Source organism: Molossus molossus, unplaced genomic scaffold (assembly GCF_014108415.1).
Source record: "Molossus molossus isolate mMolMol1 unplaced genomic scaffold, mMolMol1.p scaffold_m16_p_15, whole genome shotgun sequence".
Taxonomy (NCBI): Eukaryota; Metazoa; Chordata; class Mammalia; order Chiroptera; family Molossidae; genus Molossus; species Molossus molossus.
Window position 1 is genome coordinate 15,980,921 of NW_023425350.1, and position 26,063 is coordinate 16,006,983.

General features: G+C 54.6%; 1 protein-coding gene across 4 annotated transcripts in view; it reads right to left on the reverse strand.

Moving 5' to 3' along the window:
• Positions 1 to 26,063, reverse strand: part of OTOF (otoferlin) — an 89,919-nt gene that overhangs the window by 39,874 nt on the left and 23,982 nt on the right. For 3 of the 4 annotated variants that reach the window (XM_036262469.1, XM_036262468.1, XM_036262471.1), the window contains exons 3-6: positions 19,505 to 19,593; positions 14,060 to 14,159; positions 12,971 to 13,152; positions 505 to 578 (exon numbers count right to left, since the gene is read on the reverse strand). In XM_036262469.1, the coding sequence (XP_036118362.1) occupies positions 505 to 578; positions 12,971 to 13,152; positions 14,060 to 14,159; positions 19,505 to 19,593 (445 nt within the window). Of the gene's footprint in view, positions 1 to 504; positions 579 to 8,054; positions 8,100 to 12,970; positions 13,153 to 14,059; positions 14,160 to 19,504; positions 19,594 to 26,063 lie in introns of all 4 variants that reach the window. The other variant, XM_036262470.1, reaches the window with a different exon arrangement.

Sequence of the window (26,063 nt, forward strand, 5' to 3'; positions counted from 1 at the left end):
AGAGGGACCACTCCAGCCTCCAGGGCCCACCCTGCCTCTCTCCCAGGCCCTTCCCTGCAGCCCAGTGAGAGGGCAAGCATTCTCAGGATTCAGGGTTTGCTCCAGAAATAAGGAACTGATCAAACAACTTCGTTTTTGTTTTTGTTTTGTTATTTCCTACCCTAATTTAAAAATCTCTAGGCTTCTGTATGGAAAAGACAGAATGGGAGCAAAGAGGGCAGGAGGAGCCTTTCATAAACAGGCCCGCTGGGCAGGGGTTTCGGCTCAGCTCTAGACCACCAGAGATGCAGGTTCTACCCTCAGCGCTCAGAGCGACCCCTGCCTGCGGACCACTGTCAAGACCTGGCTCCTCCACCAGCCAATGGGAGGCCAGGCCCCGCCCAGGAGGCTCCGCTGGCCAATCACACAAGAGCCCGTTGGTGCTCTGCCTGCAGAGGGGAGGGGTTTGGTCTCAGAGGCGGAGAGAGGGCTGGCTGGACCGTGGGCAGGGGCACGAGGCCGTACCTTGTCTTTGGGTTTCCTCCTTGTGGAGCCGGCTCTTCCCAAGCTTCATGGCGGAAAACACGCTCCTTCCGGTTCTGTGAGAGGAGCCGCCAGAATGAGGAGGTGGAGGGAGATGGATGCAAGGAGGAAGACACAAACAGAAGAGCAAAACCCAAGAGAATACGTAAGGGAAAGGAGATCCAAACCCCAGCCCCTCACCTACAGGTACTGAGATATTCTGGGAGCCAGACTGGCCAAACTGGAAGCCAAGAGGGGGAGTTAGGGCAGAGGAAAGCCCATTACTTCCTCCTCCCCCATGCCTTCACAACACTGAGGCATCAGCGACCAGAGAAGGTGGCCTTCAGTTGGAAAGCACCATTTAATTGGAGCCCTTCAGAATCCTGGGCTGACCTCCGCTTCCCCAGTCCAGTCTTAGAGCTCCACTTTCTGCCAGTGCCCCCAAGCTGCTCCTCCATTCCCTGCACCCCACCTCAACTGGGTGAAAGAAAGCCAGCCAACCCGAGACAAAGCGTCAGAAGAGAGTCAGGAACAGGACTCAGAGGAGCAGAGGCCAAGGAGCTGGAAGACGTGGTTGAAACTAGCGGCTCAGTTCTCAATTGGCCCTGCTGCTCAAAGCCTGCCTTCTCCTTCCCAACCTCCCCGTGCCCTGGGATTCTCCTTGGTCCCCAGTGGAAAGGAGGGAATAGGCTCTTTCCCATCTCTCTTTGGTCCTGGCTCTAAAAAGGCCTCTTCTGCCTATCCCCTCTCACTGCGGAATCCCCCCTTCCACCAGCCCCCAGGAACGTATGGCAGACTCCATAGTTCCTACCTCTTCCTCTGGCTTGGTGAGGCCTTGTGCCCTCAGGTGAAGGGCCCTGCAGTCAGGGGGGCTGAGGGAAGGGGGCAGGGGTCCTCACTGTCCCTTCCGTGATGTCCCCGAAGCCGAGCCTGTAATCCCTGGTGCCAGGAGGGACCAGGAGTAGGATCAGCAGGGGGTAAAGTGCAGTATTCCATTACTCCATTAATATTGCATTAGCTGGATACCCGACTCCTTCCACTTCCCATTGTCCCTCCTCCTGGGCATGGCCCTGTCATCCTGTAGGCCCAAGTCAGGTGAGGTGCAGGCTTCAACTCTAAACTCAGCTATAGCAGGGCCCACCCATCTTTGGGCCATGCATCTCCCTGTGGAGGCTTGGCTATGGTTCCCAAGATCTCTGTTCTTTTTCTTTCTTCCTTTTTAAAAAGACTCCAGCCCTGGCTGGTTTGGCTCAGCGGTTAGAGCATTGACCTACGGTCCAGAGAGACCCAGGTTCGGTTCCCTGTACTTCAGTTGTAGTTTGTCCCCGGCCCTTGTTGGGTCGTGCGGGTGGCAACCACTCGATGTGTCCCTTTCACGTTGATGTTTCTCTTTCTCTCTCTCTTCCTCTCTCTCCCTCTCACTCTATCTGAACAAAAAATGGAGGAAAAAAAGTCTTCAGGTGAGGATAAAAAAATAAATAAATAAAATAAAAATAAAAAGACTCCACTTTGTGTCTCTTATAAGGGCATTTGTTATTGGATTTGGGGCCTACCTGGATAATCCAATATGATCTCCTCATCTTTAAGTTAAGATCCTTAACTTAATCACATCTGCAAAGACTCCTTTTCCAAATAAAGTAATATTCACAGCTTCCAGAGTAGGACATAGACATACTTTTTTGTGGCCACTTTTCAGCCCACTACAATTTTTTAATTATAGATCTAGATTCCTAAGGTGCCATGATATATTACTTTATTAGCTCAGTTAATAAACCCAGAAATGCTTTTCCAATAGTTATTTATTCCATAGGCAGATTACTTACCCAAGACCCCTGCTGTTTATGCTAGTACTGCGAGTAGAGAGAAACCATTCTGTCCTTGTAGAGATGGTCTAGAAACCTCGAGCCTCTCTACTCAGGGTTGGAGAGTCCATCGCATCCCCCCAAACCTGGCCTGATCCTAGCCCCAGGCCTTTTCTTTACTCTCCATCTGTCAAGGCACGGAGAGGTGTGTGGCTGTCTCCCAATGAGAGAGCAACCAAGAACCACCCCTGTCATGTGGCACCAGCTCACAGTTTAGGAAGCACTGGCATGTTCATGATTTCCCAAAAAGGCATCGGGCAGGTGAAAGAAGGCTGGGTGACATTGACCTCTCTGCACTCTCCAGCATCATGCTTTCTGGGATGTAGTAGTGGGAGGAGAGGGAAAGGAAGGTGCTCTCAAACAGGACAACAGATGCCTTTGGAATTCCTTTTGAAAGTTTCTCCCTTCTAGTAAGGGGATATATCATATATAAAATAGCCAACTAGAAATTATGTAACCTTTCTTGAGCAACAACTATGGGCCAACAGCTCTCTAGATGTTTGCACATTTCACAGTCATAGCTATCCAGGGAGGGACATATGCCTGTCATTCAACCCATGAGAAATCTGAGGCTCTGAGAGTTGGAATTGAAGCACAAAGCTCCTGTCTGAGGCCAGCCATATTTCCTACTCTGGAAGCTGTGAATATGCATCTTTGATGCGTGGCATTGTACTTTCTGTGAGTACGAATCCCATCATCCTGACCACTTAGAACTTTGGCAGAAAGTTCCCAGGGCCTGCCCTGGTAGGTATAGGCATGGGCCATGTACCAGCACAATTTGCAGATGTGGACGTCATCTGTGAAGAGTCCCATAGACCATGCCAATGTTTACAGAGAAGGGGCCATTCAAAAATAATCTAAGCATCAACACATTTTGGAAGAGACTGCCCTAAATGTTAAATTACTGTTGACATAACATTGAACAGATCAATTAACCCGTTAGGAAAAATTGTGTGATGGTGAGAAAGGGACCATCCTGCCTGGTTTGCTTTGAACTATCCAGTGTGATTTCTCCTTGCCTGGTGGTCTTAAAGTAGGGCTGCACTCTGACCCCTACGACAGGAAGTGTACCTAGTATGGGCCCTCACTCTGCTTCCTGTCTCAGTGTTTGGGATTCCTTTCTTCCAGCCTTACTCTTTTCCTAATTACCCAGGAGTCTCTGACTTTTTACAATCACTTCTTGGCCATTCCTGAGTTGTGCCATCCATAGAGTCCCCAGCCCACTCCATGTGTGACCCTCACAATGCTGTTACATGCAGCCTGTTCCAGTCACACCGCTCCCCATGCCGCCAACCTCCCTCCCTGGCCTAATGCCTCCCTGGAACGTGTCTCAGATGGGAGGTCAAAGCAGTGTGTTAGGTTTGAAGCAGTCCCTGCCTGGAAGCCAGCTTCTGGGCATTGTGAGCGGGGATCTGGCCTTGCAGCCTGAGGCCCAGAGCGGGTATGGGGAGCAGAGAATTGCGGCTTTTTGATGATGGTCCCAAGGACCCACCCAAATGAAAAAGGGCCTGGGCTTCTCTTGGGCAGCTATGGCCCTTGTATTCAAAAGTTATTTTATTCTTTACAACAAACATATTTGAAAGCAAAGACCTTTAAAGACACTGTACTTATCCAACCAGTTTCTACCATACCCTGAAGCAATTCAAAGGAGAAATCCCTCTCCCCAGGTCCTGCATAATTTTAACCATCTCAAGTGGACAGCTTCGCAGGAGGGACTCGTGTGTGCCTGAGCATGTCTAAATGATGATTTATTCCTCTAGGACAAATGCAGGATGTAGAGGGTGAATGTAATCGCCAGAATTCTTACTGTAGGCTCTGTGCCTCTGTTTGTTTCACCTCGACTCACTGTGCAGTTCATCTGAACTGTGGACAACAGAGCATGTCATCAGCTCTCACAGCCCTTTGCATTTTCCCATGGATGACACATCTGAAGTTCACTGTAGAGAGAGCCCATCACGGCCTGGCCAGTGTGGCTCAGTGGTTGAGCGTCAACCCATGCACTAAGTGGTCGCCGGTTAGATTCCTAGTCAGGGCACATGCCCAGGTTATGGGCCAAATCCCCAGTGGGGGCATGCAGGAGGCGGCCAATCGATGTTCTCTCTCATTGATGTTTCTCTCTCTCTCTCTCTCTTCCTCTCCCTTCCTCTCTCTAAAATCAATAGTAAGGGAAAAAAAAGTAAAAAAGAGAAGAGAAAGCCCATTGCAGCACCAGTGCCTGCAAAACAAGGTGCTTGGTTCTCTTGGCAAAGGGCAAAGTTTATTTTTGAAATACATGTTAATGTAATCAGGGAAATTGGAAGATTATCCCCTTGGATTAAAGACTTAGATTTTAAAATCTAATTTGTTGATTAGGTTACTGGTGGTTGAGATTTTTTAAATAAAATTCTGCACTTGGTCTAGGTGGGTTCTTCAATTACTAAAGACATAATGTGGTGAGAAAGCCAACAATCAGCTCAGTGAAAAACTACTTTGCAACCAAATGGCTCCTCTATTCATGGCTGCAGGAAACCAGGAGAAGCAGGGGCCAGGGGCTGTTGGCCTCTAGGACCCTTTGATGATTTAGGATCACATTTGGGCTACCCTGTTCCTGGATTCATCAAAGTCAGAATGCTATGTGCCTGCAGTTTAGACCGTGACTTCTCTCTAGAGAAAATACTTTCAAGTTAGTTTGCTCATTGTAAACTCTTTGCATCTATAGATCTGAAGATTTCTTTGCTGGTTTCATGGCTCAGACCTAGAAGGACATTGTTGTGGTTGGGTGATGCACTGCGGGTCATGGGGGAGAACTTGGTATTCATAATGACTGGGAACATGGGCCAAACTAAATGTAGTTAGCTGGGTCTCACTAGTTGGGTCTCTATCATTCTGGAGGTTGTGGCTTAGAGGGGTGTGCCTGAAGATAAACAGCTGGTTGTGGCTGCTCAGGGCTTCGGCCCCAGGTCTGCCTCTATTGGAACCATGTAGTCTCATTAGCTCAGACTTCAGGAGAAACAAAATCCTGCCGAATAGAAGCAGAGTCTGAGGATCTTCTCTGGATCGTTTAAACGGCCAAATTTTCAAAACCTGGGGACATGCTCTCCAAGTGCTCCTTTGTGGGTTTACTTCCCGTATTTTCCGTGCCCCACTACTGCTAATCTCATAATTGCAGCTTTTACCATCACCTTTCAAAGTGTGTTGAATGTCAGTTAGTTCTGAATGTCTTTCCGCATCTGGGCAGGACAGGTTGATACAGAACCTGTCTCTAAACTGGCCTGTCGGCTCACTCGCCCTTGCTACACCAACAGGCCTGGAATGGGGCTGGGTGGGCTGGGGGCTTGTGTACATATCCCCACGTTTGCTGGGGGATCTGGCTCCTCAGCTCTCCCTGGGGACCCAACCCCTTGCAAGGCCCAAGCAAACAGCATCATGGAAACAGCTTTCTCATCTCCCCAAGCCAGCCTAGCCCACTCTTACTCACAGGAAGCACACACTTCTTCATGGCTCTATGCTTAAAATTTCTCTACTGCAACTTCCATCCATTTCCACTTATCTCTCCTCAGGGGAGACAGGAACTAATAGCTTTGCCGTACAATAACCTTCCAGAGATTTCAAGCCAGTTCCCACACTTTTTCTTTTCCAGGCTAAAGAGTTTCAACTTTAATCTCCTCTTAGAAATCCCATTTTCCTCCTTTTAATTGTCCGAAGGCTCTCCACACTAAAATTAGAACAGTAAAGGCCAGTTAACTTTATCTCATATGTTAAGTGGAAATGTCGAGATTAGACTGGAGCAGGGCTAGGGAACCAGCATCGACAGTGGGCCTACTGTGTGCTCACACTCTGAGACACCTCCCAGTCAGTCTGGGGCCAGGCAAGGGATCAGAAGATTCTGAATCCTGGAGGACAAACTGGCCAGGACAGGCTGGGGAGCTGGAAATCCAGAAGGTCCTTAGCGAGCATTGCTGCTCTCAGACTGGGAATCTGGGGGTCAAAGGTCATTCCTGTCTCATATAGGCCTTTTATGTCTAAGTGCCCATGCAGACACCCAGCTCCTCAATGTCTGCAATCATCTTCCCACACCCCCAGGATTCGGCCCTCTAGCTCCCTCTCCAGGCCTGGAACATGCTGTGCCTGAGGCTTCCTCCCTTGCTTTGACCCTGGCAAACTGCCCGACCCTTCAGGTCTCTGGGCCTGAGCTCTCCCCAGGAGGTGCCATTGCCTTGTCCAGGCTTTGCTCACGTGTAACACTCTGAGTCTGAACTTGATATGCTGTTGTAAAAGCAACGAATAAGGCTGAGTCTCCATGGATCTTAAAGCAAGTGGACACCAGGCCCACACCAGTGTTAATCACCTCAGACCCCTACACACACAAGCCTTCTGTTCCCATGACAACCTCATGCCAACTAATTTTTAACTTATCAGGATCAAAGTTTTGAGCAAATCTCTTAACATCTCAGGGACTCAGTTTCCCTATCTGGAAACTAAAGACCACATTCCTGGCTTTTCAGCTCTCATTTGTATGATTGGAGAATTAAATTTAGAGTACAGTCAAGTGCTCTAAACTCCCTGGGTCCATTGTAGACTGTGGTCAAAAGTTAAACCTCTGTGGCCCTGGCTGGTTTTGCTCAGCAGTTAGAGCATCAGCACGCAGACCAATGAGTCGCGGGTTTGATTCCAGTCAAGGGCAGGTACCTCGGTTGCAGTTTGTCCCCGGCCTTGGTCGGGGTCGTGTGGGAGGCAGCCAGTCGATGTGTCCCTCTCACATTGATGTTTCTCTCTCTCTCTCTCTCTCTCCCCCTTCCTCTCACTCTATCTAAAAATAAATAGAAAAATATCCTCAGGTGAGGATTAAAAACAAAAAGGTAAACCCTGTGTTTTAGTCCCAGCTCTGCCCCTGTTCTGGGGCGAGTCGCTCCCCCTGTCTGGGACTCAGCTTTGCTAGCTGTGAGAAAGAGTGTTGGACCGAGGCCCCCTGCAGCATAGTGAGCCCCGACTGTCACTGACCTTGTGAATTTCCTGTGATGCTACAGAGTCCCTGACATGACATGGCTTTCTGGGGGAGCCTATGAAACCCACATCGACCCTCAGGCCCTGAGCCTCCCCTTCCCCTCGCACCTGGAGCCCCCTCCTCTTCTCCCCTCCCAGACAGCACTGATCTCTCTCCCCCAGGATCACCCGAGGGGAAAGGAGATGGTGAGACTAGAAACTGCTTGTTTCTCCTGAGCTTTCAGGGGCTTCCTGCTCCAGCCACCACCCTGCACCCACTCAGTGCCCAGTTTGTCCACCTTGGGCCTCCAGGCCTGCAAGTCCGCCTGCCCAGTCCTGTCTTGGTTCTGTGGGGGAGGCAGTCATTGGCTCCTTGAGTCTCCCCAACTCCGCTGACTTCATTCACACCCTCCCATGCAGGGACACCTATGGGCCTGAATCACAGTGGTGGGAGCTGAATAGGGAAGTGGAAGAGGAATCAAGACATTGAAAGGAGGGAGGGGGGAGTGAAACCAGAAGACCTGGCCACCTGCCCACCCCCACCCTAAACCTCCCTGTCCCTCACCCATGGTCAGGTGGAGAGACCTCCCTCGCCTCGCCAGCCCCTGGTGCTGACTCCACCAGGACAGCCCATGACTAAGCCCTCTGACATGGGCCATCCCAACATCCGCACCCTGTGGCGAGGACCCTTTAAGCCCCGGGGGCTCCGCCCTGGCCTGGGACACCTACTTGTGCTCGCCATCTCTGCCTCCCTTGGTCTTCTCTTTGCCTTTGCTGAGTAGGGAGAAGAAATGAGGAGACAAGGGGACGTGTGTGAGAGGGTGTGGACCAGAGATACTCAGTCTTAGCCCCTGGCCCTGCTGACCTGATGTTCCCCGATGGCCTCCTTATCCCACAGACCCCCTCACCCCACAGTCTCCCCTCAGCACACCTAAGCCTGCAGGGCAGGGATCCGATAGATCTGGGGAGAGAGGGACCTGGAACCCTGGTGAGGACAGAGGCCCCAGGGGATCAGCTGATTTCCTCCACCCCCAAGGTCTAGTGATTCCTGAATGTGGGTCACAGGTGCCTCAGGGAACTCAGAGGAGCCTGGCCACCCTCCAGGCCTGAGGCACCCTACACCTCCTCCATCTCCCCCATCTCCCTCAAAGGAGTGGGCGCCTTCCAGGCCCTGGGGGCCTCTGAGAAGAAAGGTGGGCCAGGCAGACTCTGGGTGCGCAAAAGTAGGTGAGCTACTGCCCCAGGGTTCAGAACAGGGCAAGGATGGTGCTCCTCTCCTTCCCTAGGGAGGCTTCCAGAAACCCTGCTGGAATGTTCTCGCCATGCTTCCCTGACGCTGTGGCAATGAGGATGAAAAAAGAAAGTGAACAACCATCAGCAGTTTCCCTCTCTCCTCACACTCTGTCCTGCCTGGCTCAGACCTTGCCCAGGTAAATAGGACTTCATGCTCAACAACTCAGGACCCAGAGGCCTAGATGGATGGCAGCTGAAATCCAGCTTTGGTCGGTTAGCCTTTCCAGTAGGCAAGCTGGTAAGTCTGTAACTTTTCAAAGGTCCCAAGGTGCTACAGTCAGCTGAGGCCGCAGAGCAGAGAACGGGGAAGGGGCAACTGTCTCAGCCGCGTGCTCTAGCCCTGAGTCGGCTAGTCCTGGGCTGGGCGGGGGTCGGCCGCCATTGGGATCCCCTGAGAGCCGCGTGGGGCTCGTTCCAATGGAGCGGGGGCTCCACGTTTCCACGAAGGGGAGCTGAATGGGAGATGTACTGGCCCCAGCCTCACATTGATCCAATCAGGGCTGCCTGTCTCTGAGTTATTGATCCAGGTTTTGAGGGAAGTTTGTTTATTATTTTTAAAGAATGCTTTGACCCAGAAAGTTTGAAAACCTTTGCATGAGAGAAACTGAAGGGGAAACGTGTTACCTGGCAGCAGGCCAGAGCAAGGCAGGAAGGTGAACTCTGTGTAGCTGGAGGATAAAATGGGACATTTTTCTCTTTCCCTGTGGGGTTTGCTCTGAAATCGCAGAGAGGTGTCAGGCCGCCAGGGCACAGCATGTACCCACAACCTGGGCACACACCACACACCACTGGAAACATACCTGCCCTGCCCCCTTCTCACACGCTCTGGGCCTCTGGGCCAACCAGGGGCTGCACACAGACCCACACTCTGAGTGTGGACATGCAGAAGGGACAAGCACTCTGCAGAAAATAATACCCTGCCTTGGCTCAGCTGGTTGGAGTGTCATCCCGTACTTGGGTTCAATTCCCGGTTAGAGCACATACTTAAGTTATGGGTTCAATCCCGGGCAGGACACGTACCTAAGGTATGTGTTTGATCCTGGTCAGAGTATGTACAGGAGGCAACCAATCCATGTTTCTCTCTCATATTGGTATTTCTCTCTCTCTCTCCCTTCCTCTCTAAAAATCAATGAAAACATATCCTCAGGTGAGGATTTTAACAACAATACCCTCATGATTCACTACAGCCGCTAGTGTGACTACATCTGACAGTATGGCAAGTGCAAGGCCGTTCTGAGAGTGCTAACGGGCTTGACATGGAGCCGTCCCTCTCACAGGCCGACACTGCCATCACCCTGCTTCCCGAGTGAGGAGCTGAGGCTCAGCCCCCTCTCAGCCCAGCACTGGGGGCGGGCCTGGACCTCGTTGCTAGGGGACCCTTCGTGAAGCCTGGATAGCCTGACTTTCCCTAGGGTCCACGCTGTGTTTTAGTTCCCGGCCTGGCTGGTGAGTTCTGGTCCTCAGCCCGCGCTCTCTCCCCGTGAGCCTGTCTCTGGCTTCCCGTCAGCTCCCATCCCCACGGCTCTGTGTGCACCGTTGGCAGGCACAGGGCGGAGGATCAGTATGGCACCCTCTGGGGAACTCTAGCATTTGCTTGTACCCAAGTGCTTCATGGTGCCAGGCCTCAGGTGGGCACTCAGCCCTGGGGGAGGGTTGGAGGGGAGCCCCAACCTCAGGTGAAGAGGCTGGGTTTGGGATGAGTCTTCTGAGTACTGCTTCACCCCCAGTTCCTAACATGGCCTTGTCCCTGGCTCCTCTGGGCTGCTTGGGGGCTGCTGCACCACTGGAGCTCAGCCTGGTGAAGGGACAAGGGGGTGGACACGAGGGGCGGCATAGGAACTGGTAAAGCAGCACCCTGGGGATGAGGCTGGGTGTGCTGGCCCCATCCACACATGCCTGAGCACATCCCCATGCCTATCTGTCAGAGCGCCCAGCCATGCACATGTGCCCTGCTACCCTCTGGCCCAGACGTGGGGGAGGTACCTGGCTCCCTTGGGTCTCCACCAGAGTGAAAGAATGACCCATAAGTAGGATGAGAAAGGTGTCCCCCACTGATCCCCCGAGATGAGACCCAGCAGAGAGGAGCCTAGCAAGGACCCCTACATTCCCAGGGACACCAGGAAGGAGAGCTGGGCAGAAGGAGGCGGGACCTGGAGGGCAGGAGGGCCAGGAAGGTGGAGAACATGAGAAGGAGAGTCCAGAATGCAGCGAATCTACAGGAAAGCCCCGCATCTCTAGAGGCCGGGCTCCTTTCTTTGTCCTTTCTAAGCAGTGGCTCCTAGAGCCACCAGCAGAGCCCAGAGACCAGCTGTGTGTGCAGCTCTCTGGCCTCACACAGAGGGAGAATGGGTGCATGTGATGCGTGCAAACACATGTGCACTTGTGTGTCTGTGTGCACGTGTGTGCTGAGCATCTCTTTGGAGACTCAGATGGATGTATACTGACGTGCAAGGGCCCAGAGCCCCGATTTTGGGCTTCTGAGAGTAAAGCACCTGTGGGGTTGGTGATTCATTCTCTGCAATGGTGACAGCCGGGGGAGGTGTGGAGAACCTTGTGGGTAAGGGAGACCCCACTCTGGCCCTGGGCAGAGTTTGTTTGAGAGCCCTTGGCACAGAGTGGGGTGGCCAGGGCTGGGCAGACGCTCCACCCACACCCTGGCCACTCCTGCAGCACTGAGAGAGGACTGGCTCAGCACTGCCCGAGTTAGGCTGCTCGGGCCGGCAGAGGGGGGCAGCCGTCTCCGCCGTCCTCAGCTCCCAGAGAGTTGTTGCCCATGGGTGCTACCCCAGGATCCAGAGTACCCCTGGGCCCCTCAGGATGTCAGCGTTAGAGGGGAGCCAGCATGCTCAACCCACTCCTGGTGCTGACCCAAAGGGGCTGGTGACTTGCCCAAAGTCATTCAGCTAGTTAGTGGCAGTCAGGATGGGACTTAACGGAACTTAGCTCATCTGACTCATGGCCAGCGCCCCTTCTCTTACATGGGTGCCCTTACGTGGCTTCCGATCCTGTCCCCAGAAAGCCCTTTCCCATAGCCCATCTGCAGTCTCAGCCTCCTGCCAACACTTTTCCCTACAAGGGACAGAGGATGGGGACCAGGTGGTGCCTTTTGTGTTAGCATCCCTGGCCCCCCACTGGGTCCTGGCTCCTCCTCTCACCATTTCCAGCAGATTCCTGACTCTTTGATTGTCGGCTGCCAAGCACCTGTTTGTCACCAGCCCTTAGATGGGGCAGCACTCGCCACCCCAGTTACAACCTGTCCCTCCATCATCCCTTTGGTTCTCCCAACAACAGGCAGGGAGGGACCTCATTGTTCTGGGCCCCACTTCACAGGTTAGGAGAGAGGGTGAAGAGGCTATGTGACTGGCCAAGGGTCACAAAGCTGGTAAGAGGCAGAGCTGGGACTCAGACCTGGATCTCCGGAGGCCAGTTTGCAGGCTCTTTCCAGCCCATGCTGGAGTGTAAGGCGCGCAGGCTCCAAGCTGCCTGGGTGATGCCGCCCCACCTTACAGCTGCCCGAAGCCAAAGGTCCAGCCGATTTGTCAGGGGCCTGGTTCCTCTGACCTTATCAGTATGACTCCCCAGCAGGCTCCCAGGGCCTCGTAAGCACCCATCTGTGTGTGCATCTGTGGTTGTGTGTGGGGCAGTGGTTCAAGGGCAAAGACGGAAAACATATTTGTCCAATAAAAGTATCAAATTCAATTCCACTAATTTAGAATGTGTGTTTTTTTGGAAGAGGGGCTGATTAAATTTTACTTGGAAAGGAAGGGTGGAAGGAGACTGGAGGGAGATGATTGCAATGGAAGGGGAGTGTCTCCTCTCCAAACCCACCCCATCCTCCTGAGCACCCTCAACTTACTGCATTTTAAATATTATCACCAGTGACCTGGGGACCTATAAACAGACTCTGTCTCCCTGGGCTCTGAGTGATACAACTGGGTTTCTTTTTTGTAAAAATAGAGTATTTGGAAAGCACAGGCTTGGACACAGCTTCCTGTCACCACATCGCAGGACATTTGTAGTTGTGAATTCTGGACACTGGGGGCACCAGGATGCGGCCTCCGGCTTCTCCTGGCAGAAAGAGGCCACCCTTGCTGGGCTTTCCCCGGGGCTGGTCTGGCACTGCGGGCCTTACAGAGAGGTCAGGGCCTCCCTGTTCCTCCCCGGTGTTCTGAGATAGGGGCCCGGTGCATGTGTGGGGGTGCTTCAGACACCTTCCTCCCTCTTACATGCCTTTTGAGCAACTCGGCCCTGTTCTCTGAGCTCAGTCAGGCCTACAGGGGCCTTCCCGGGGCACGAGGCATCTGCCCTGTGTCTTTGGGGACAGTGGGCAGCCAGACGTCCCAGCCTGTTACCTCCGGAAGCTTTTCTCCCCCGGTGGCCGCGAGCTGGGGCGGGAGCCGGGGAGCAGTCCATCTGTCTCCTGGCTGTCCTTCTCTTCCTCTTGAAGGGACTCATCTCCCATGAAGTCCCCATCGTCCCAGGAGCCCACCGTGCCGTCAGTGTCCTGATACCGGACCTCCACGCATAGGCTGGTCTGGAGGGAGAGAGACAGGTGCTGAGCAGCGAGGCCAGCAGTACATAAGCCTACACACTCCACGGTTTTGTGGAAATAATAGCTAACGATATTATTTTGTATATTAATTGAGCACTTACTATGTACATAGTTGTTCTAAGCACGTCCTATGTATTCTTTCAATCCTCTGAACAATTCTGTGAAGTAGATACTATAATTTTGCTCACTTTGTAGATGACATGTCACCTGCCTGAGTCACACAGTGAGTGAGTGGCCTAACTAAGGTTTGCACCCAGGAGCCGTATTTCTCACCACTAGGCCACACTAACCGGGAGTGGACATCAGTGAACTCAAGGGGGTGGATGCATCTGAGCAGAGCCTGGGGTCTGGGCCACGAGACTGCTGTACTCCTTCCTTTGTTGGAATGTGTGAGGTGCCAGAATGTGTACATTGTAAGTGCGCGTGTGCTTGTGTGGGAAGGGCTAAGATGGGATGTGACAAAGGGCATACCAGTGAGGTTCCTGTCCTCACAGAGTGGTAGTCAGAGAGGAGCCAACGGTGCAGAGTGAAGAGCATGTCCTGGAGTGGCCAGCAGAGCTCAGCCTGGCCTTCAGATGACCAGAGAGGCCCCTTCAGTGATTCCTGAGCTGGGTCCATATGGAATGACCCCCCAGTGGAGAAGGAAGGGCATCCCGGGTCGCCCTTCTCTTACACTCCAGGAAGGGCTGCGATGTCCGCCTTGGGACAGCCACAGCCACCAGGCGGAGAGGCCCCGGCAGAGCCTGCCCTGAGTCGCCTCTTCCCATCTCACCTCTCCATCCATAAGGAGTACCCCACAGACCACTCCGTGTGTGTGGAGGGGAGATGAAGCAGACCCTCGGGTCACCCCACAGTGGGCAAGTCTAGGGACTCTCTGGGGCACACCCACCTTCATAATAGCATTGTTGTCATCAATCAGCGTGTCGGTCACCTCCACGTGGTTCTCCTCTACCACCTTCTGCAGGACCATGCGGAAGGTCCCGATGAGCCTGTGAACAGCAGGGGACATGGTTTCAGCTGAAGAGGCCAGAGTGGGGAGCTGACGTCCCACGGGGCTGTGAGCGGCTGGGAAGGAGATGAGTGGGCTGGAGTGGGGAGGGCTTGCTCAGGCTCCAGGCTGGGGGTGGAAGGTGGCCCCGAAGCCAGGGCAGCCTGGCCAGGAGGGTATGTGACTCCTGACAGTGTGTGTGGTGTATGTGTGAGACCCTTTTTCCTGGGAGAGCTCAGGGCGGTGAGCACCAGGGTCGAATGGGGCAGCCTCTGTTCTCCAGGCAGGTGGAACCAGGGTCCCTGAAGAGCAGCTTCCAGATGCCCAGCACAGAGGCTGGTGGAGAAGGACTGGACACACGAGCTCCTCCACCTCCAGCCTCCCTGACTGACCGCTGGCTCATTCATCCCCTGTCCAGTCAGTGCTGATGCCCACGCAGGCGTTCTGCAAGCTCCTGGAGGCCGAGGACCCCTCTGATTGCGGGACCCCACATTCCCAGGGGAGACGCAGTGCAGCGCCGTGAAGAGCACAGTCTTGGAGTCAGAGAGACTGGAGCTTGAAACCCGGCTCCGACACTTACCAGCAAGTTACCCGCTTCCCGGGCAGTTTACTGAGGCTCTCTTTGTCCCAGTGCTCTCTGAACTTGATCCAGTTGTTTACAGGACCAACCGAGATCCTCTGTGCCTAGTTCTTGGCAGAGTGCCTAGCACATAGCCGTCGGTCATCATGGAGGGGGGCACTATGCTGTGAGTCTCCCCAGGACAGGGCTCCCCGTTTCCAGCCTGTTTGACATTTCCGGCCCCCCGCAGATCTGATCTGCTGGCTGAATTCATGAGCAACAGTGGGTGCCCCTAAATGCTGACTGAGTTGATTGGAACCCTGTTCTGCCCTGTGGTTTGGAGGTGGTTGTGCCGGGGGAGGCAGGACGACTCCGCAGGGAGTAGATGAGCTCATACACACCGCTTCCCGGTTGAAGGGACAAGCCGAGGGGGGCAGCCACCATGCGAGAGCTGGGGGAGGCTTGGGCACCTGTGCTGCCCTTGATTTAGAGAGGAGGAAGGTGAGGCCGAGCGAACAGGAAGCGAGTAGCTGATTAACAGCAGATGCAGGTGAGGAGAGGTAGCAGGTGAATTCCCACTCAACAGGCATCCAAGTGAGGGGTGGGGGATGGGCACAGCCTGCTGAATAAACATGAAATGCTTCCCTCTGGGCTGACTCCCACCTGCCAGCTCGCCCTTCCTCCCCGAGGACAGAACTGTCCCTACTCCCTCCACAGCCCGCTTAGACTTCCAGGAGCCCCGCAGACCGCGCCCCGCCTGCAGGCTTGTTCTCGCTGGTCCTGGCCTCTCCCCAGACGGGGCAGCGCAGAGACAGGTGCTGGCCCGAGGCGGGGGCCTGGAGCCATGGTTTTGTCTCTGTAAGGGAGGTGGGCTCCGCACCAGCACTGTGGGCATTCTAACAGTAGGCTGTAGGCGTGACAGAATGCCCTGCCTGTTTGGGTTCTAAATCAGTGGTTCAAACTTCAGCATAAACAGAATTGTCTAGAGAGGGCCTGTTGGAACACAAGTGAGGGGACCCACCCACCCCTGGTTGTGCTGGCCAACCTTTAATGACAGGCTGGGGGAGGGGCAGGGCAGGCCTGACCTGCAGCGTTTGCAACTTCGTGGTGTACCTAGTGCCCCCAGACCAACTTCAGGCTTCCCAGGTGAAGTCACTGAACTGAGTGGGGAGAGACTTGCCCCCAGCACACCTGCTCTTGGGAGCTGGGATGAGCCAGCCCTGCTCACCTCCGGCCTCCCCCCAGGGCACCTGATTCAGCAGTGGGTGGGGCCGGGGTCTGTGTACTTCTGACAAGTTTCTAGGTGATGCTGATGATACAGGCCCGGGGTGGGGGACACTGAGAATTCCTGTTCCGCTGCTGCCCTTTGCTGACTGGAACATCAGGCCACTCTCGTTCCGCTAGGAGCCATGGAGCACCTGATGAATGAGAGGCACTCCGGAACACCCTTCCCTAGCGGTGCCCAGATGGCAGAGGAAGGCCTGAGCACAAGCAGAGATGCTGCAATGTAACAAGACACCCCCAGGGGGCAAGATGGAGCTGTTCCCCACAAGGGCTCAGAGAAGCCTCTGGCGCCTTCCAGGCTTAACTGAGGTCAGAGTTTCAGACCTTTAGACTTGGGAGGGGCCTGAGGAGAGCTTGGCCAGCATACTACTGAGGAGTCCCTTAAATATCCTCGGTGACATGCTCTCAAGCCCCCGCCTGACACCCTCTCGCGGAAGCTCACTACCCCACAGCCACTCTCAGCTGGTCCATCTGCCTTGGCTTTAATCACACGGAGAGCCAAGGCCTGCCTCTGGCAAACCCCAGCCTCCCGGCTCCTCATGCCCTGGCCACGCCCTGCCGCACGCGGACTAAATGCCATCCCTAGAGGGAGGCAGTGTGGAGGGTGTGAAGAGTCTGAAGTCAGACAAGTGGTGTCTAAGGGGGATTCCACCACCTGGCAGCTGTGTGACTTTGCCTAGTTCTCCAACCTCTCCAAGCCTTGCTTTTTTCTATCTCCCCAAAGGAGATGATGCCCCTCATTTTGCTGCGCGGTGGTGAGAACACTCAAGTGAAGCCCCTCTAATACCACACGCGGGCGGGCCTTCTCTCCTCTCAGGTGCACGGTGCGCTGTCCAGCGGCTCGTGCCGGCTGGTGCCCTTTGCGGAACAGGTGGCGCGGATGTGCAGCCTCGCAGAGCTGGGCCCCAGCTGTGCCCACAGGGTGGGGCTGGATGCCGGGAGCTGGCGTGGCCAGGAATCAGCTTGTCGCATCCCACCAGGGGGACTAACTCCCAACAGCTCCCCCAAACTGCCTCAAACAAAAATAGAAAATAGCATTCTTTGAAATGGACAATAGATATTACCTCAATCTTATGTAAAGTATAAAAAAAAGCATCTAACCCGGGGATATTTTTTCCATTGATTTTTTTTTTAGAAAGAGTGGAAGGGAGGGAAGGAGTGGGGGGGGGGAGATTGGTTGCCTCCTGCCTTCCACACTCACCCCCAACTGGGGCTGGGGATCAAACTCGAAACCCAGGTATGTGCCCTTGACCAGGAATCTAACCTGTGACCCTTTGGTGTGAGGACTAACACTCTAACCACTGAGCAACACTGGCCAGGGCTGAAGAAAAGCATTTTTATAAACCTTCACTCTTCCTACAGGTCTGTAATGTACCATCTAAGCAAAACCAATGCTTGCTATAAAAACACAGCTTCAAAACAAGTACCTCAATCCTTAATACTGCTTCCAAAAGAATGTAGACAGGTAGGAAGCCCTGACTTTGGGGGTACATGGTGACCCCCAGGCAACCCCTCCCACCCCAGCTACCCTTTGTCCAGCCTGGCTGCAAACTCAGCAGAGTCTGCCTATTGCCTCTGCTCCTCTGGGTGGTCAGCAGGGAGGGTGGGTCAGCATGGAACAGCTGCCTGGGAGGGCGGGGCCCAGAGCATCAGAGGAAGGGTGGGCTTACATGCCCCGGGGCGAGCTGAGTCCCTGCCTGGAAAGCAGAGGTGCGAGGTCCTTCGTTCTGGGGCAAGGAGCACTGGCCCTGGGGTCAGGTCTGGGTTGAAGACCTGGCTCTTCTCGAACCCTGCTGTATGACCTGGGCAAGGAACCTCTCTGGACCTCAATATCCCCCAAGCTGTCAGGTGAAGGAACTGGGACCCAACTTTCCATCTTCTTACAACCTCCCTTATGGGACCCACCCAGGTCACCCATCAAAGAGGGTATCCCCCACAGTGCCCACAGGGGTCCAGGAGGCTGACTGGCCCCCAGGGAGGGTTCCCAGGTGATTAGCCAGCAGGGAGGGGCCTCAAGCACAGACCAGCCTGCAGACTGACCACAATGGAGCTGCAGCCAGGTGCCAGGACCTGTCAATAATTCATTGCTTTTCCCTGGGTGCTGGTGTCAGGTGCCTAAGGCGGCCAGGCCTCCACTGCTGTCCTGGCTCCTGAATTATTCAGGCGCCCCAGGAGACGGGCGCCTGGGTCAGGCCATCCCCCCAAGGGTCCTGGACAGGCAGAGGTCCTGCACAAGACCCTCTGGACCCAACGCTTATCCTCACGGGGAAGCCCAAGGCTCCTGAAGGATGACTTCACTCAAGGTGAGGCCAAGCAGACCTGGGGTTCCCCTGGTCCCTGACCAGGACAGTATGCTCCTCCTCCTAGCAGCCTGTGGAACACTGGGTGAGGGGGGCCAGTCTCCAAGCCACCCTCCACTTCTAGGGCGACTCGGTTCCATCTCTCACACCAGCCTCCTCTACCTCAGTTTCCCAAATGCATCCATCAGTCATGTGACTGGGCTCTCACCCTGGAGTGCCCTGAACCCTTCAGAGAAGGGTCACTCTGAGTCCTGTTCCCGGATCTTCCCACGCTGTGCACCCTCTGCCTCCTGATCCCACCCAGACATTTATCGGTTCACTCACGCAAAGTCATCAGGAGCTTACTGGGTGCCAGGCGCCGTCCCAAGCAGGGGTGTGGTTTTGATGGTTAGTAAGCCCAGAGCAGTTGGTTTTTGAACCCAAGACAGGAATCGACATTTATTATATTTAGCCATCATCCCAGACTGTTCAAATCATCCTGAATTCTGCTTGTCGCCCAAAGAGAAGGATGGGGACCTTGACTGAACCGCTAGGAGTGACGGTGCTCAGTGGTAGGTGTCCTTCACCGCAGAGTCAGCTCCCCGAGGGGAGGGGAGGCCCCTCGGAATCAGCGTCTAGTTCTGTGCCTGACGCACAGTAGGCGCTCAGTAAACCTTCGGGGGAATGAATGGATGAATGAATGAACAAACGTCTAGCTCAAGTGTATTGAACTCAGAGAGATTATGGAACTGCCCAAGGTCACACAGTAGAGGGCTGAGCTGGGACCTGAGATCAGGTTTGCCGGGCTCCTAAACCATCGTCCTTCACTGCCCTGGAGCGCTCATCCTCCACAGGTGAGTCACGTTTGCCCGCAAGGCCGGATGGCCTATGGGAGGATATTATCGGCCATCACATTAGCTTCTCTGATGGGTAACTGTCACCCAGCATGGCGTAAGGGGAAGACTTAAACACGGGGACAGGAAGCTGTGACGCACTGGGGACAGATGGGTGAGCAGGAGGGTGAGGTGTTCTTGACCCACTTGGGAGGGCTGTGGGACTCTGAGGACAACACGGGGGAGCAGGCAGGAGGGAGGTTCTTTGAAGATCCATCCAGAGCAGGTTATGGGTGTGGGTCCCCTTTTGAACCCAAAGGAGAGGGCAGCCCAGGGAGCAGGGCAGCCCCAGCCCCTTCGGCCCCACCTCCCCTCCCCACCCCACACTTACTTGTTGCTGAAGACTTTGCTGTAGTTGAAGATCTGAATCTCGAGTATCTCATTGTTGTCGATGCTGCTGGCCACTGGCCACCGGAAGATCTGAGGAGAGAGGGACAGCTGTGGCCTTGGGTGGAAACGACAGGAAGGGTGTGGGGACTGGGAGGGATCCCTGGTGAGCCGGCCCTCACATCGGCCCAGTGCTCCGCAGGGCAAAGTGCACACCTGGACTCTCATTTTTTTTTTTTTTTTTTTTTAGTCCGAGGATATTCCCCATCTATCTTCAGATAGAGTGGGAGAGAGAGAGAGACATTGATGTGAGAGAGACACACACACATCGATTGGTTGCCTCCCTCACAACCCAACCAGGGATGGGGACCAAATCGCAACCCGGGACTCTGGTTTGTGGGCCAATGCTCTAACCACGGAGCCAAACCGCCCAGGGCAACTCTCATTTGATTCCAACCAGTACCTGGGAGCATGGGTGTTGTTGCCCATTCCTCTCTCAAAGATGGCCCTGGGAGGGGTCTGGTGACCTGCAGGAGGCCATATGGTCAGTGGAGAGCCTAATGCTGACAGGACTTCTGGGTCTAGTCCAGTGCTCCTTCCATTGCCTCCCAGTGGCCTCCCAACGCCTGGGGTATGCTCATGAGTGGGTGGTGCAGCCAGGGGTATGCTCACGAGTGGGTGGTGCAGCCAGGGGTATGCTCACGAGTGGGTAGTGCAGCCAGGAGTATGCTCATGAGTGGGTGGTGCAGCCAGGGGTATGCTCATGAGTGGGTAGTGCAGCCAGGGGTATGCTCGTGAGTGGGTGGTACAGCCAGGAGTATGCTCGTGAGTGGGTGGTGCAACCAGGGGTATGCTCATGAGTGGGTGGTGCAGCCAGGGGTATGCTCATGAGTGGGTAGTGCAGCCAGGGGTATGCTCGTGAGTGGGTGGTACAGCCAGGAGTATGCTCATGAGTGGGTGGTGCAGCCAGGGGTATGCTCATGAGTGGGTGGTGCAGCCAGGGGTATGCTCATGAGTGGGTAGTGCAGCCAGGGGTATGCTCGTGAGTGGGTGGTACAGCCAGGAGTATGCTCGTGAGTGGGTGGTGCAACCAGGGGTATGCTCGTGAGTGGGTGGTGCAGCCAGGGGTATGCTCGTGAGTGGGTGGTGCAACCAGGGGTATGCTCATGAGTGGGTGGTGCAGCCAGGGGTATGCTCGTGAGTGGGTGGTGCAGCCAGGGGTATGCTCATGAGTGGGTGGTGCAGCCAGGGGTATGCTCATGAGTGGGTGGTGCAACAGCAAGGACTGTGGGTTGTGAGTTTGGTTCTTGCTGTCTCCCATCATAATCATTTCGACTGTCCAAGCTCTGCCCGGAATGGGAAGTTCAGGCTCCCCCTTTCAAGTCATACCATCCCTCACACTGGCAATGTTAACCCTGGGGACAGATTTTAGCTCTTCAGTGTTACTAGGATCAGGCCCACAGAAGAGAGATAGCGCATCTCCAACTCACTACTTCAATCTTGGCTTTATTATTAAATCAATCATAATGAACAGGAATTTGAGTGGGATTTTTCCTGATGCTACAGAAATGGCAGCCAGGGCCCAAAACAGTAGCCAAAGGTGCTAAGCACCCCATCCTGTAAGGAGAGCTGCCAACCGGCAGAGCCAGGCATGCCCGTCACTCTCCCTCAAAGGCCGGCTACCCCAACCATCACACAGCCCTCAGCTTTCCCGGGATGTAAGGAAGACCGGGGAAGGGAAAGGCAGGAAGAACCATGAGCTGGGCACAGTGTTCGTGTGGCACTCTCCTGGGAGAACAGCTCAGAGAGGTTGAGGAACCACAGGAAGGGGAGGCTGGCAGGCAAGACGTTCCCAGTGGCAGCTGCCTGTGCGGTGGACTCATTGGTTTGTCCGCTGAGCCTCTTGGGAGACCCATGGAGCACTCGGGGCCAGGACACAGGCCATGGAGGAGCCTGGTGTGCCATTGTTGGGTGTATCGAGTGTGTTGCTCTATGGGCCAAGTGGGGGCTGTGTAGGACAGTCAGGCTGGAGCTGGCCTGCTGAACTCACCCAAGGCTGCCTCCCAGGGAGTCCTGAGCTTAGAGAGGTGGTGATGCTACACTTCTCCAGGCAGGGGTTGGGGGAGGGGTGGAGCCAGCCCTCCTAGGTTGGGAATCCACCTGGTGTGGCAGGACACGGAGGTCTTCCAGAGCCCACCCGGATGGTGTCCTGTGAGACGGCCAGCAGGCCTGCCACAATGATGGCTTTCAGAGCTGGTTGGAGCCCACCAGACACGTGCCCCACCACAAGGAGGGGTCACGCCCACGGCAGAGAACAAGAATCAGACCCATCTCAGCACCCCAGCTGGAATGGAGGGAGGGCCTGAGCAGGCATCCCTGTCCCACTCTGTGTCTTGAGCCACAAGCCTGAGAGACGAAAGAAGACCAGGAATAAAGAGGATGGCTGACTGGAGTAATAAATAAACCCTTCTGAACTTGACTTTGAATAACTGAAAATGACCAGAAAACCAGGAGGTCTACTCAAACTGCCATTGAGAGATGGTATCAAGGGGATTTGACAGAGCAGTGGAAGGCAGATTTTGTTTCCTTGTTATACCAAATTCAGACCGCAAATAGGCTAGAGAGAAATAATAATGATAGTAATAGTAACAGTAGCTGCCATTTACAGAGAACTTTGTGTTATGCAGGGATCTGAATGCTTTGGATGCATTAATTCATTTAGTCTTGACTACAACCCAAGAGGCTGTAATGTGTTCTCTGTTGTATAACCAGAGAAACGGGCTCAGCGAAGCAACCCGATCTGGAGAACTTGGTCTTTAGTAGTTGAGCAGGCCCTGGGGAGGCTTTTGGGAACCCAGCCTACTAGTCTGCCATTTCAAAGCCATGCTTCCTTCTCCCAGACTGGGGACTGGGGGTTTGGGGAACACTAGGCCAGTCTGGAAGGTCACTTTTATTTATTTATTTATTTATTTATTTGTTTATTTATTTATTTTTGCTACGTGCCCCTAGTGGGAACCGAACCCGGGACTCTGGTCCGCAGACCAAAGCTCCAACCGCTGAGCCAAACTGGCCAGGGCTGGAAGGTCACTTTCAATGTGGGCAGAGACTGTTTCAGAAAAATGGGCTTCATGTCCCCTCTCTTCAGGACTGACCAAGTCCCAGGGAGGCCCCTGATACCAGTCCCCCACCCCACCCCCTTGCCCTGTTGCTCAGCTGGAGCAGGCAGGAGAGGGAGGCAGAAGCAGAGGTGGGAGCAGGCAGGTGGGGTGGGAGGGGGAGGGTTCTGGGCGGGGCCCTGGACTCAGAAGGAAGAGGGCAGGGTGAGGGGAGCCTGGGAGCCCCTCAGCCTGGCCCACAAGCCTCACTAAGTAGCTTCTGCTCCTGCTGTCTGGATGCCTCCAGCTCAGCCGAGTGTGCGATGTTCTTAATGAAGTAGTTTTGTTGGGCTTCGGGGAAATAAACAAGCTCATGAAAGCCCAGTCATTATCTCAGTGCTAAGGGGAGAGGGCTGGGGGAGCCACCAAGATTTCGGTTTTCTTGAGATGAAGGGGCAGGGGCATTTGATACACCTGGGGGTCTGTGGGTGGGATTTGGGCTTTGAAAGGAGAGAAAGATTAGGAAAAAAGGAGATGATTAGAGGAAGGGGGTGTTGAAAAGTGACATTAATTTGGTGAACACAGAGGAACAGCGGAAGTCATCTGGAGGAAAAAGGACCCAGAGAAGGAAACTGCTTGCAACTTCCGTTTGCCCATCACCGCTGACTTGCCCAGGATCGCGGGTGCAGTTCATGGGTCACAAGGGCCCACACGAAGAATCGAAAGCTGATCATCCTTAGGCGGGTTGCTGAGTAGGGAGAAGGGAGGTCAGGAGGGCTGGGGAGGGCGCCTCTGGCTGGAGAGGAGACTAGAGGGAGCCGACCTGTTTACATGGCCCCAAGAGCCCCTCCTGAACTCTCCCAGCAAGGAGCCCCGAGGAGAGACCAGAGCAAGTAAATGCTGGAGCAGGGCTGGGGTCCGGGTTGTCACTGTGGCCGCGGGAGACCAGGCCCTTCTCAGGCTTGTGGGATGAGAGGAAAGCAAGTCCTGAGCAAGTCCCATAAGCGTCTTTTACCGCTGACTTCCTCCCCCTTTTACGTATTCTTCCCCTTCCTCCCCTTTCTGGCTCCCAATTTCCATCCACACTATACTCTCCCCTGGTTTCTCCAGTTCCCTCTCTCCTGTCTGCTCCTCTGTTTTCTTCTCCTCCCATTCGCTTTAATCTTATACCCCCCCACCCCCCCCGCCCTGGCTTGTGCCAGGCCAACAGCTAGCAGAGGTGCTCAAGCCTGGCTGTACATTAGAAACACTTCTGGAAGCTTAAAAAAATCCCAAGGCCCAACCTGCATTTGAGACTAACTGGAGCCTCTGCGCAGGGTCTAGGTGTCAGTATGGTGAGCGCTCCCTGGTGATTCCACGCGTGGCCAAGTTTGAGGACCACTGCGCAAGGGAAAGACTTCCCTGTGAAAGCAAGCACCAGCCCCCCACCCCACTCCATCCCACCTCGCCGTCTCCCATTGGGGTTTGGGATAGGCAGGCTTTACAACTAGTAGCCAGCTTCCTAGCTCCAGGAAAGTGACTTAGGGACAGGAATTGGGCCCCAAGGTGCTCTTTGCTACTTCCGTTTGGCCTCCTTAGAAGCAGAGCCATGGGCTTTGGTTTTGTTTGAATTTTCCTTGGCTGTTTCCTCTCTTTGTCCCTCTCTTTTGCCTGAGGAGGTCTCAGGAGAGCTGGGAGTGTGGAGCTGTGACCCAGTTCACCAGCTCGAGACTCGGCCATGACCTGGCTGCATCCTATCAGCCCAGCGATCTAGGGCTCCACGGAAAGGTTTCCCTGATGCAGGCTGGAGAATGACCTGGATGATCCTGGGGCCATCAACTGGTCTGGACTGACCTAAATTGGCAGGACAATATCCTTAAAGAGACAGTCTTCTAGATTTTTTGGGGAAAATCTTAGAGTGTGTTGCAAAGCTTAAGGGTACACTGGGTAGAGGCTGCCTTGGGAATTTAAAGACCTAAGACTCAACTTAGGTTTGTTTTTTCACTCAGCTATATTCCCTGAGCCCGGTGTTGGGTGCCAAGCCACTTATGAACCAGACAGGTGCATCCTGCCCCGCGGAGCTCACAGCTCATGCCTTCCAGGTAAAAGCAAAGTGGGCAGCTGAGATCAGGTCCCCTGGATCCTCCACCCTCCAGGCTGATGACCTTTCTCTCCTCTGGCTCAGAGGCCCATTGTCCATCTTTGTCTGTTCTGAGTCCATCTCCCCACGAGACTGAGCCCCCTGAGGGCATGAATGAGCCTTGTCCACTCTGTCCAGGCTCTGGAATCAGATGAACTTGGGTTCAAACCCCTTGAGTTGCAGTGAGTTACAGCCCATGTAAAGCTCTCGGGCCATCCCGCCGTGTGCTGAGCGCTCAGCACATAGCAGCTGCTCTCCTCACTCCTCCCACAGGTACTGTCTGGCCTGTCCTGTGGGATCTGGGCCACACAAGGCCTGGCTTCCAGCCAAACCCAACTGGCTTGAGGTGGGTCTGGTGTACCCATTCCCATTTCCCCCGCAGGGCCTCTGCTGGCTGCTGGCCTGGCACAAAGCCTCTCCCTCTCTTCCCCAGGGCTGCGTTCATTGCAGGATCTCAGGTTCCAGCCTCGGGAAAGGAGACACCACCCCAGGCTCTGTTTCCACCCATTGTTGTCCGGAGCATTGTTTCCTTCCGGGCCACCCCCTCCCACCCAGGTTCCTGGGCCGCCTCCTCCCACCCGGGTTCCTGGGCCACCTCCCCCCACCCGGGTTCCTGGGCCGCCTCCTCCCACCCAGGTTCCTGGGCTGCCGCCTCCCACCCGGGTTCCGCAGCCCAGCCTGTGGCAGCCCCTCGCATCCTTGTCTGAGTAGAGGAAGGAGGTCTGTTCTCTTATTTTTTAAATTTCATTTCTCAGCAATGCCACAGGCCCAGGCAGAACAAGGTATATACCTTATACACCTTTATAGAAGGGGAAGCCGAGGCCCAGGGAGGTTGTGTGGCCAGCCACAGGTCAGAGTTTGTCAATATCTGAGTGAGGACAGTGGCCCAGGTCTCATGACTCCAGGCCAGTGTGCTGTGTTCCTCCCTGAGTTGCTTCCCAAAGGCCCTGAGCACAGGAAAGATGAGAAAAGGGATTTTCTGGGAAGCCAAGAGGCCTTCAGAGGTTTTGCAAGGAGCAGCCTAGGTTCCTTTTCCAAAGTTGTTCTGGGACCGCTGACAGGCTTCCTTGGGGGCCAGGCAGGGAAGTTTAGGATTTGTCCACTCCAGGCTGGGAGACAGGTGCAAGCAGCGTGCAGTTCCAGGCTCTTTTTGGACAGTCTGCTGGGCCCTCCCTGAGCAGGGGATGGGAGGGTTGCCTCTCCTGCTTTGTGCACTGCTGACCAGTGATGGCCAGGCGGTGATGGCCATTACTCGGAGGGAGAAATAGAGGCAGGGGGCAAGGGGAGACCCCATCCAACAAAGCCTTGCAGGGGTGGTCAGGCCCAGGAGTAGCTTTCTACTGCTACAT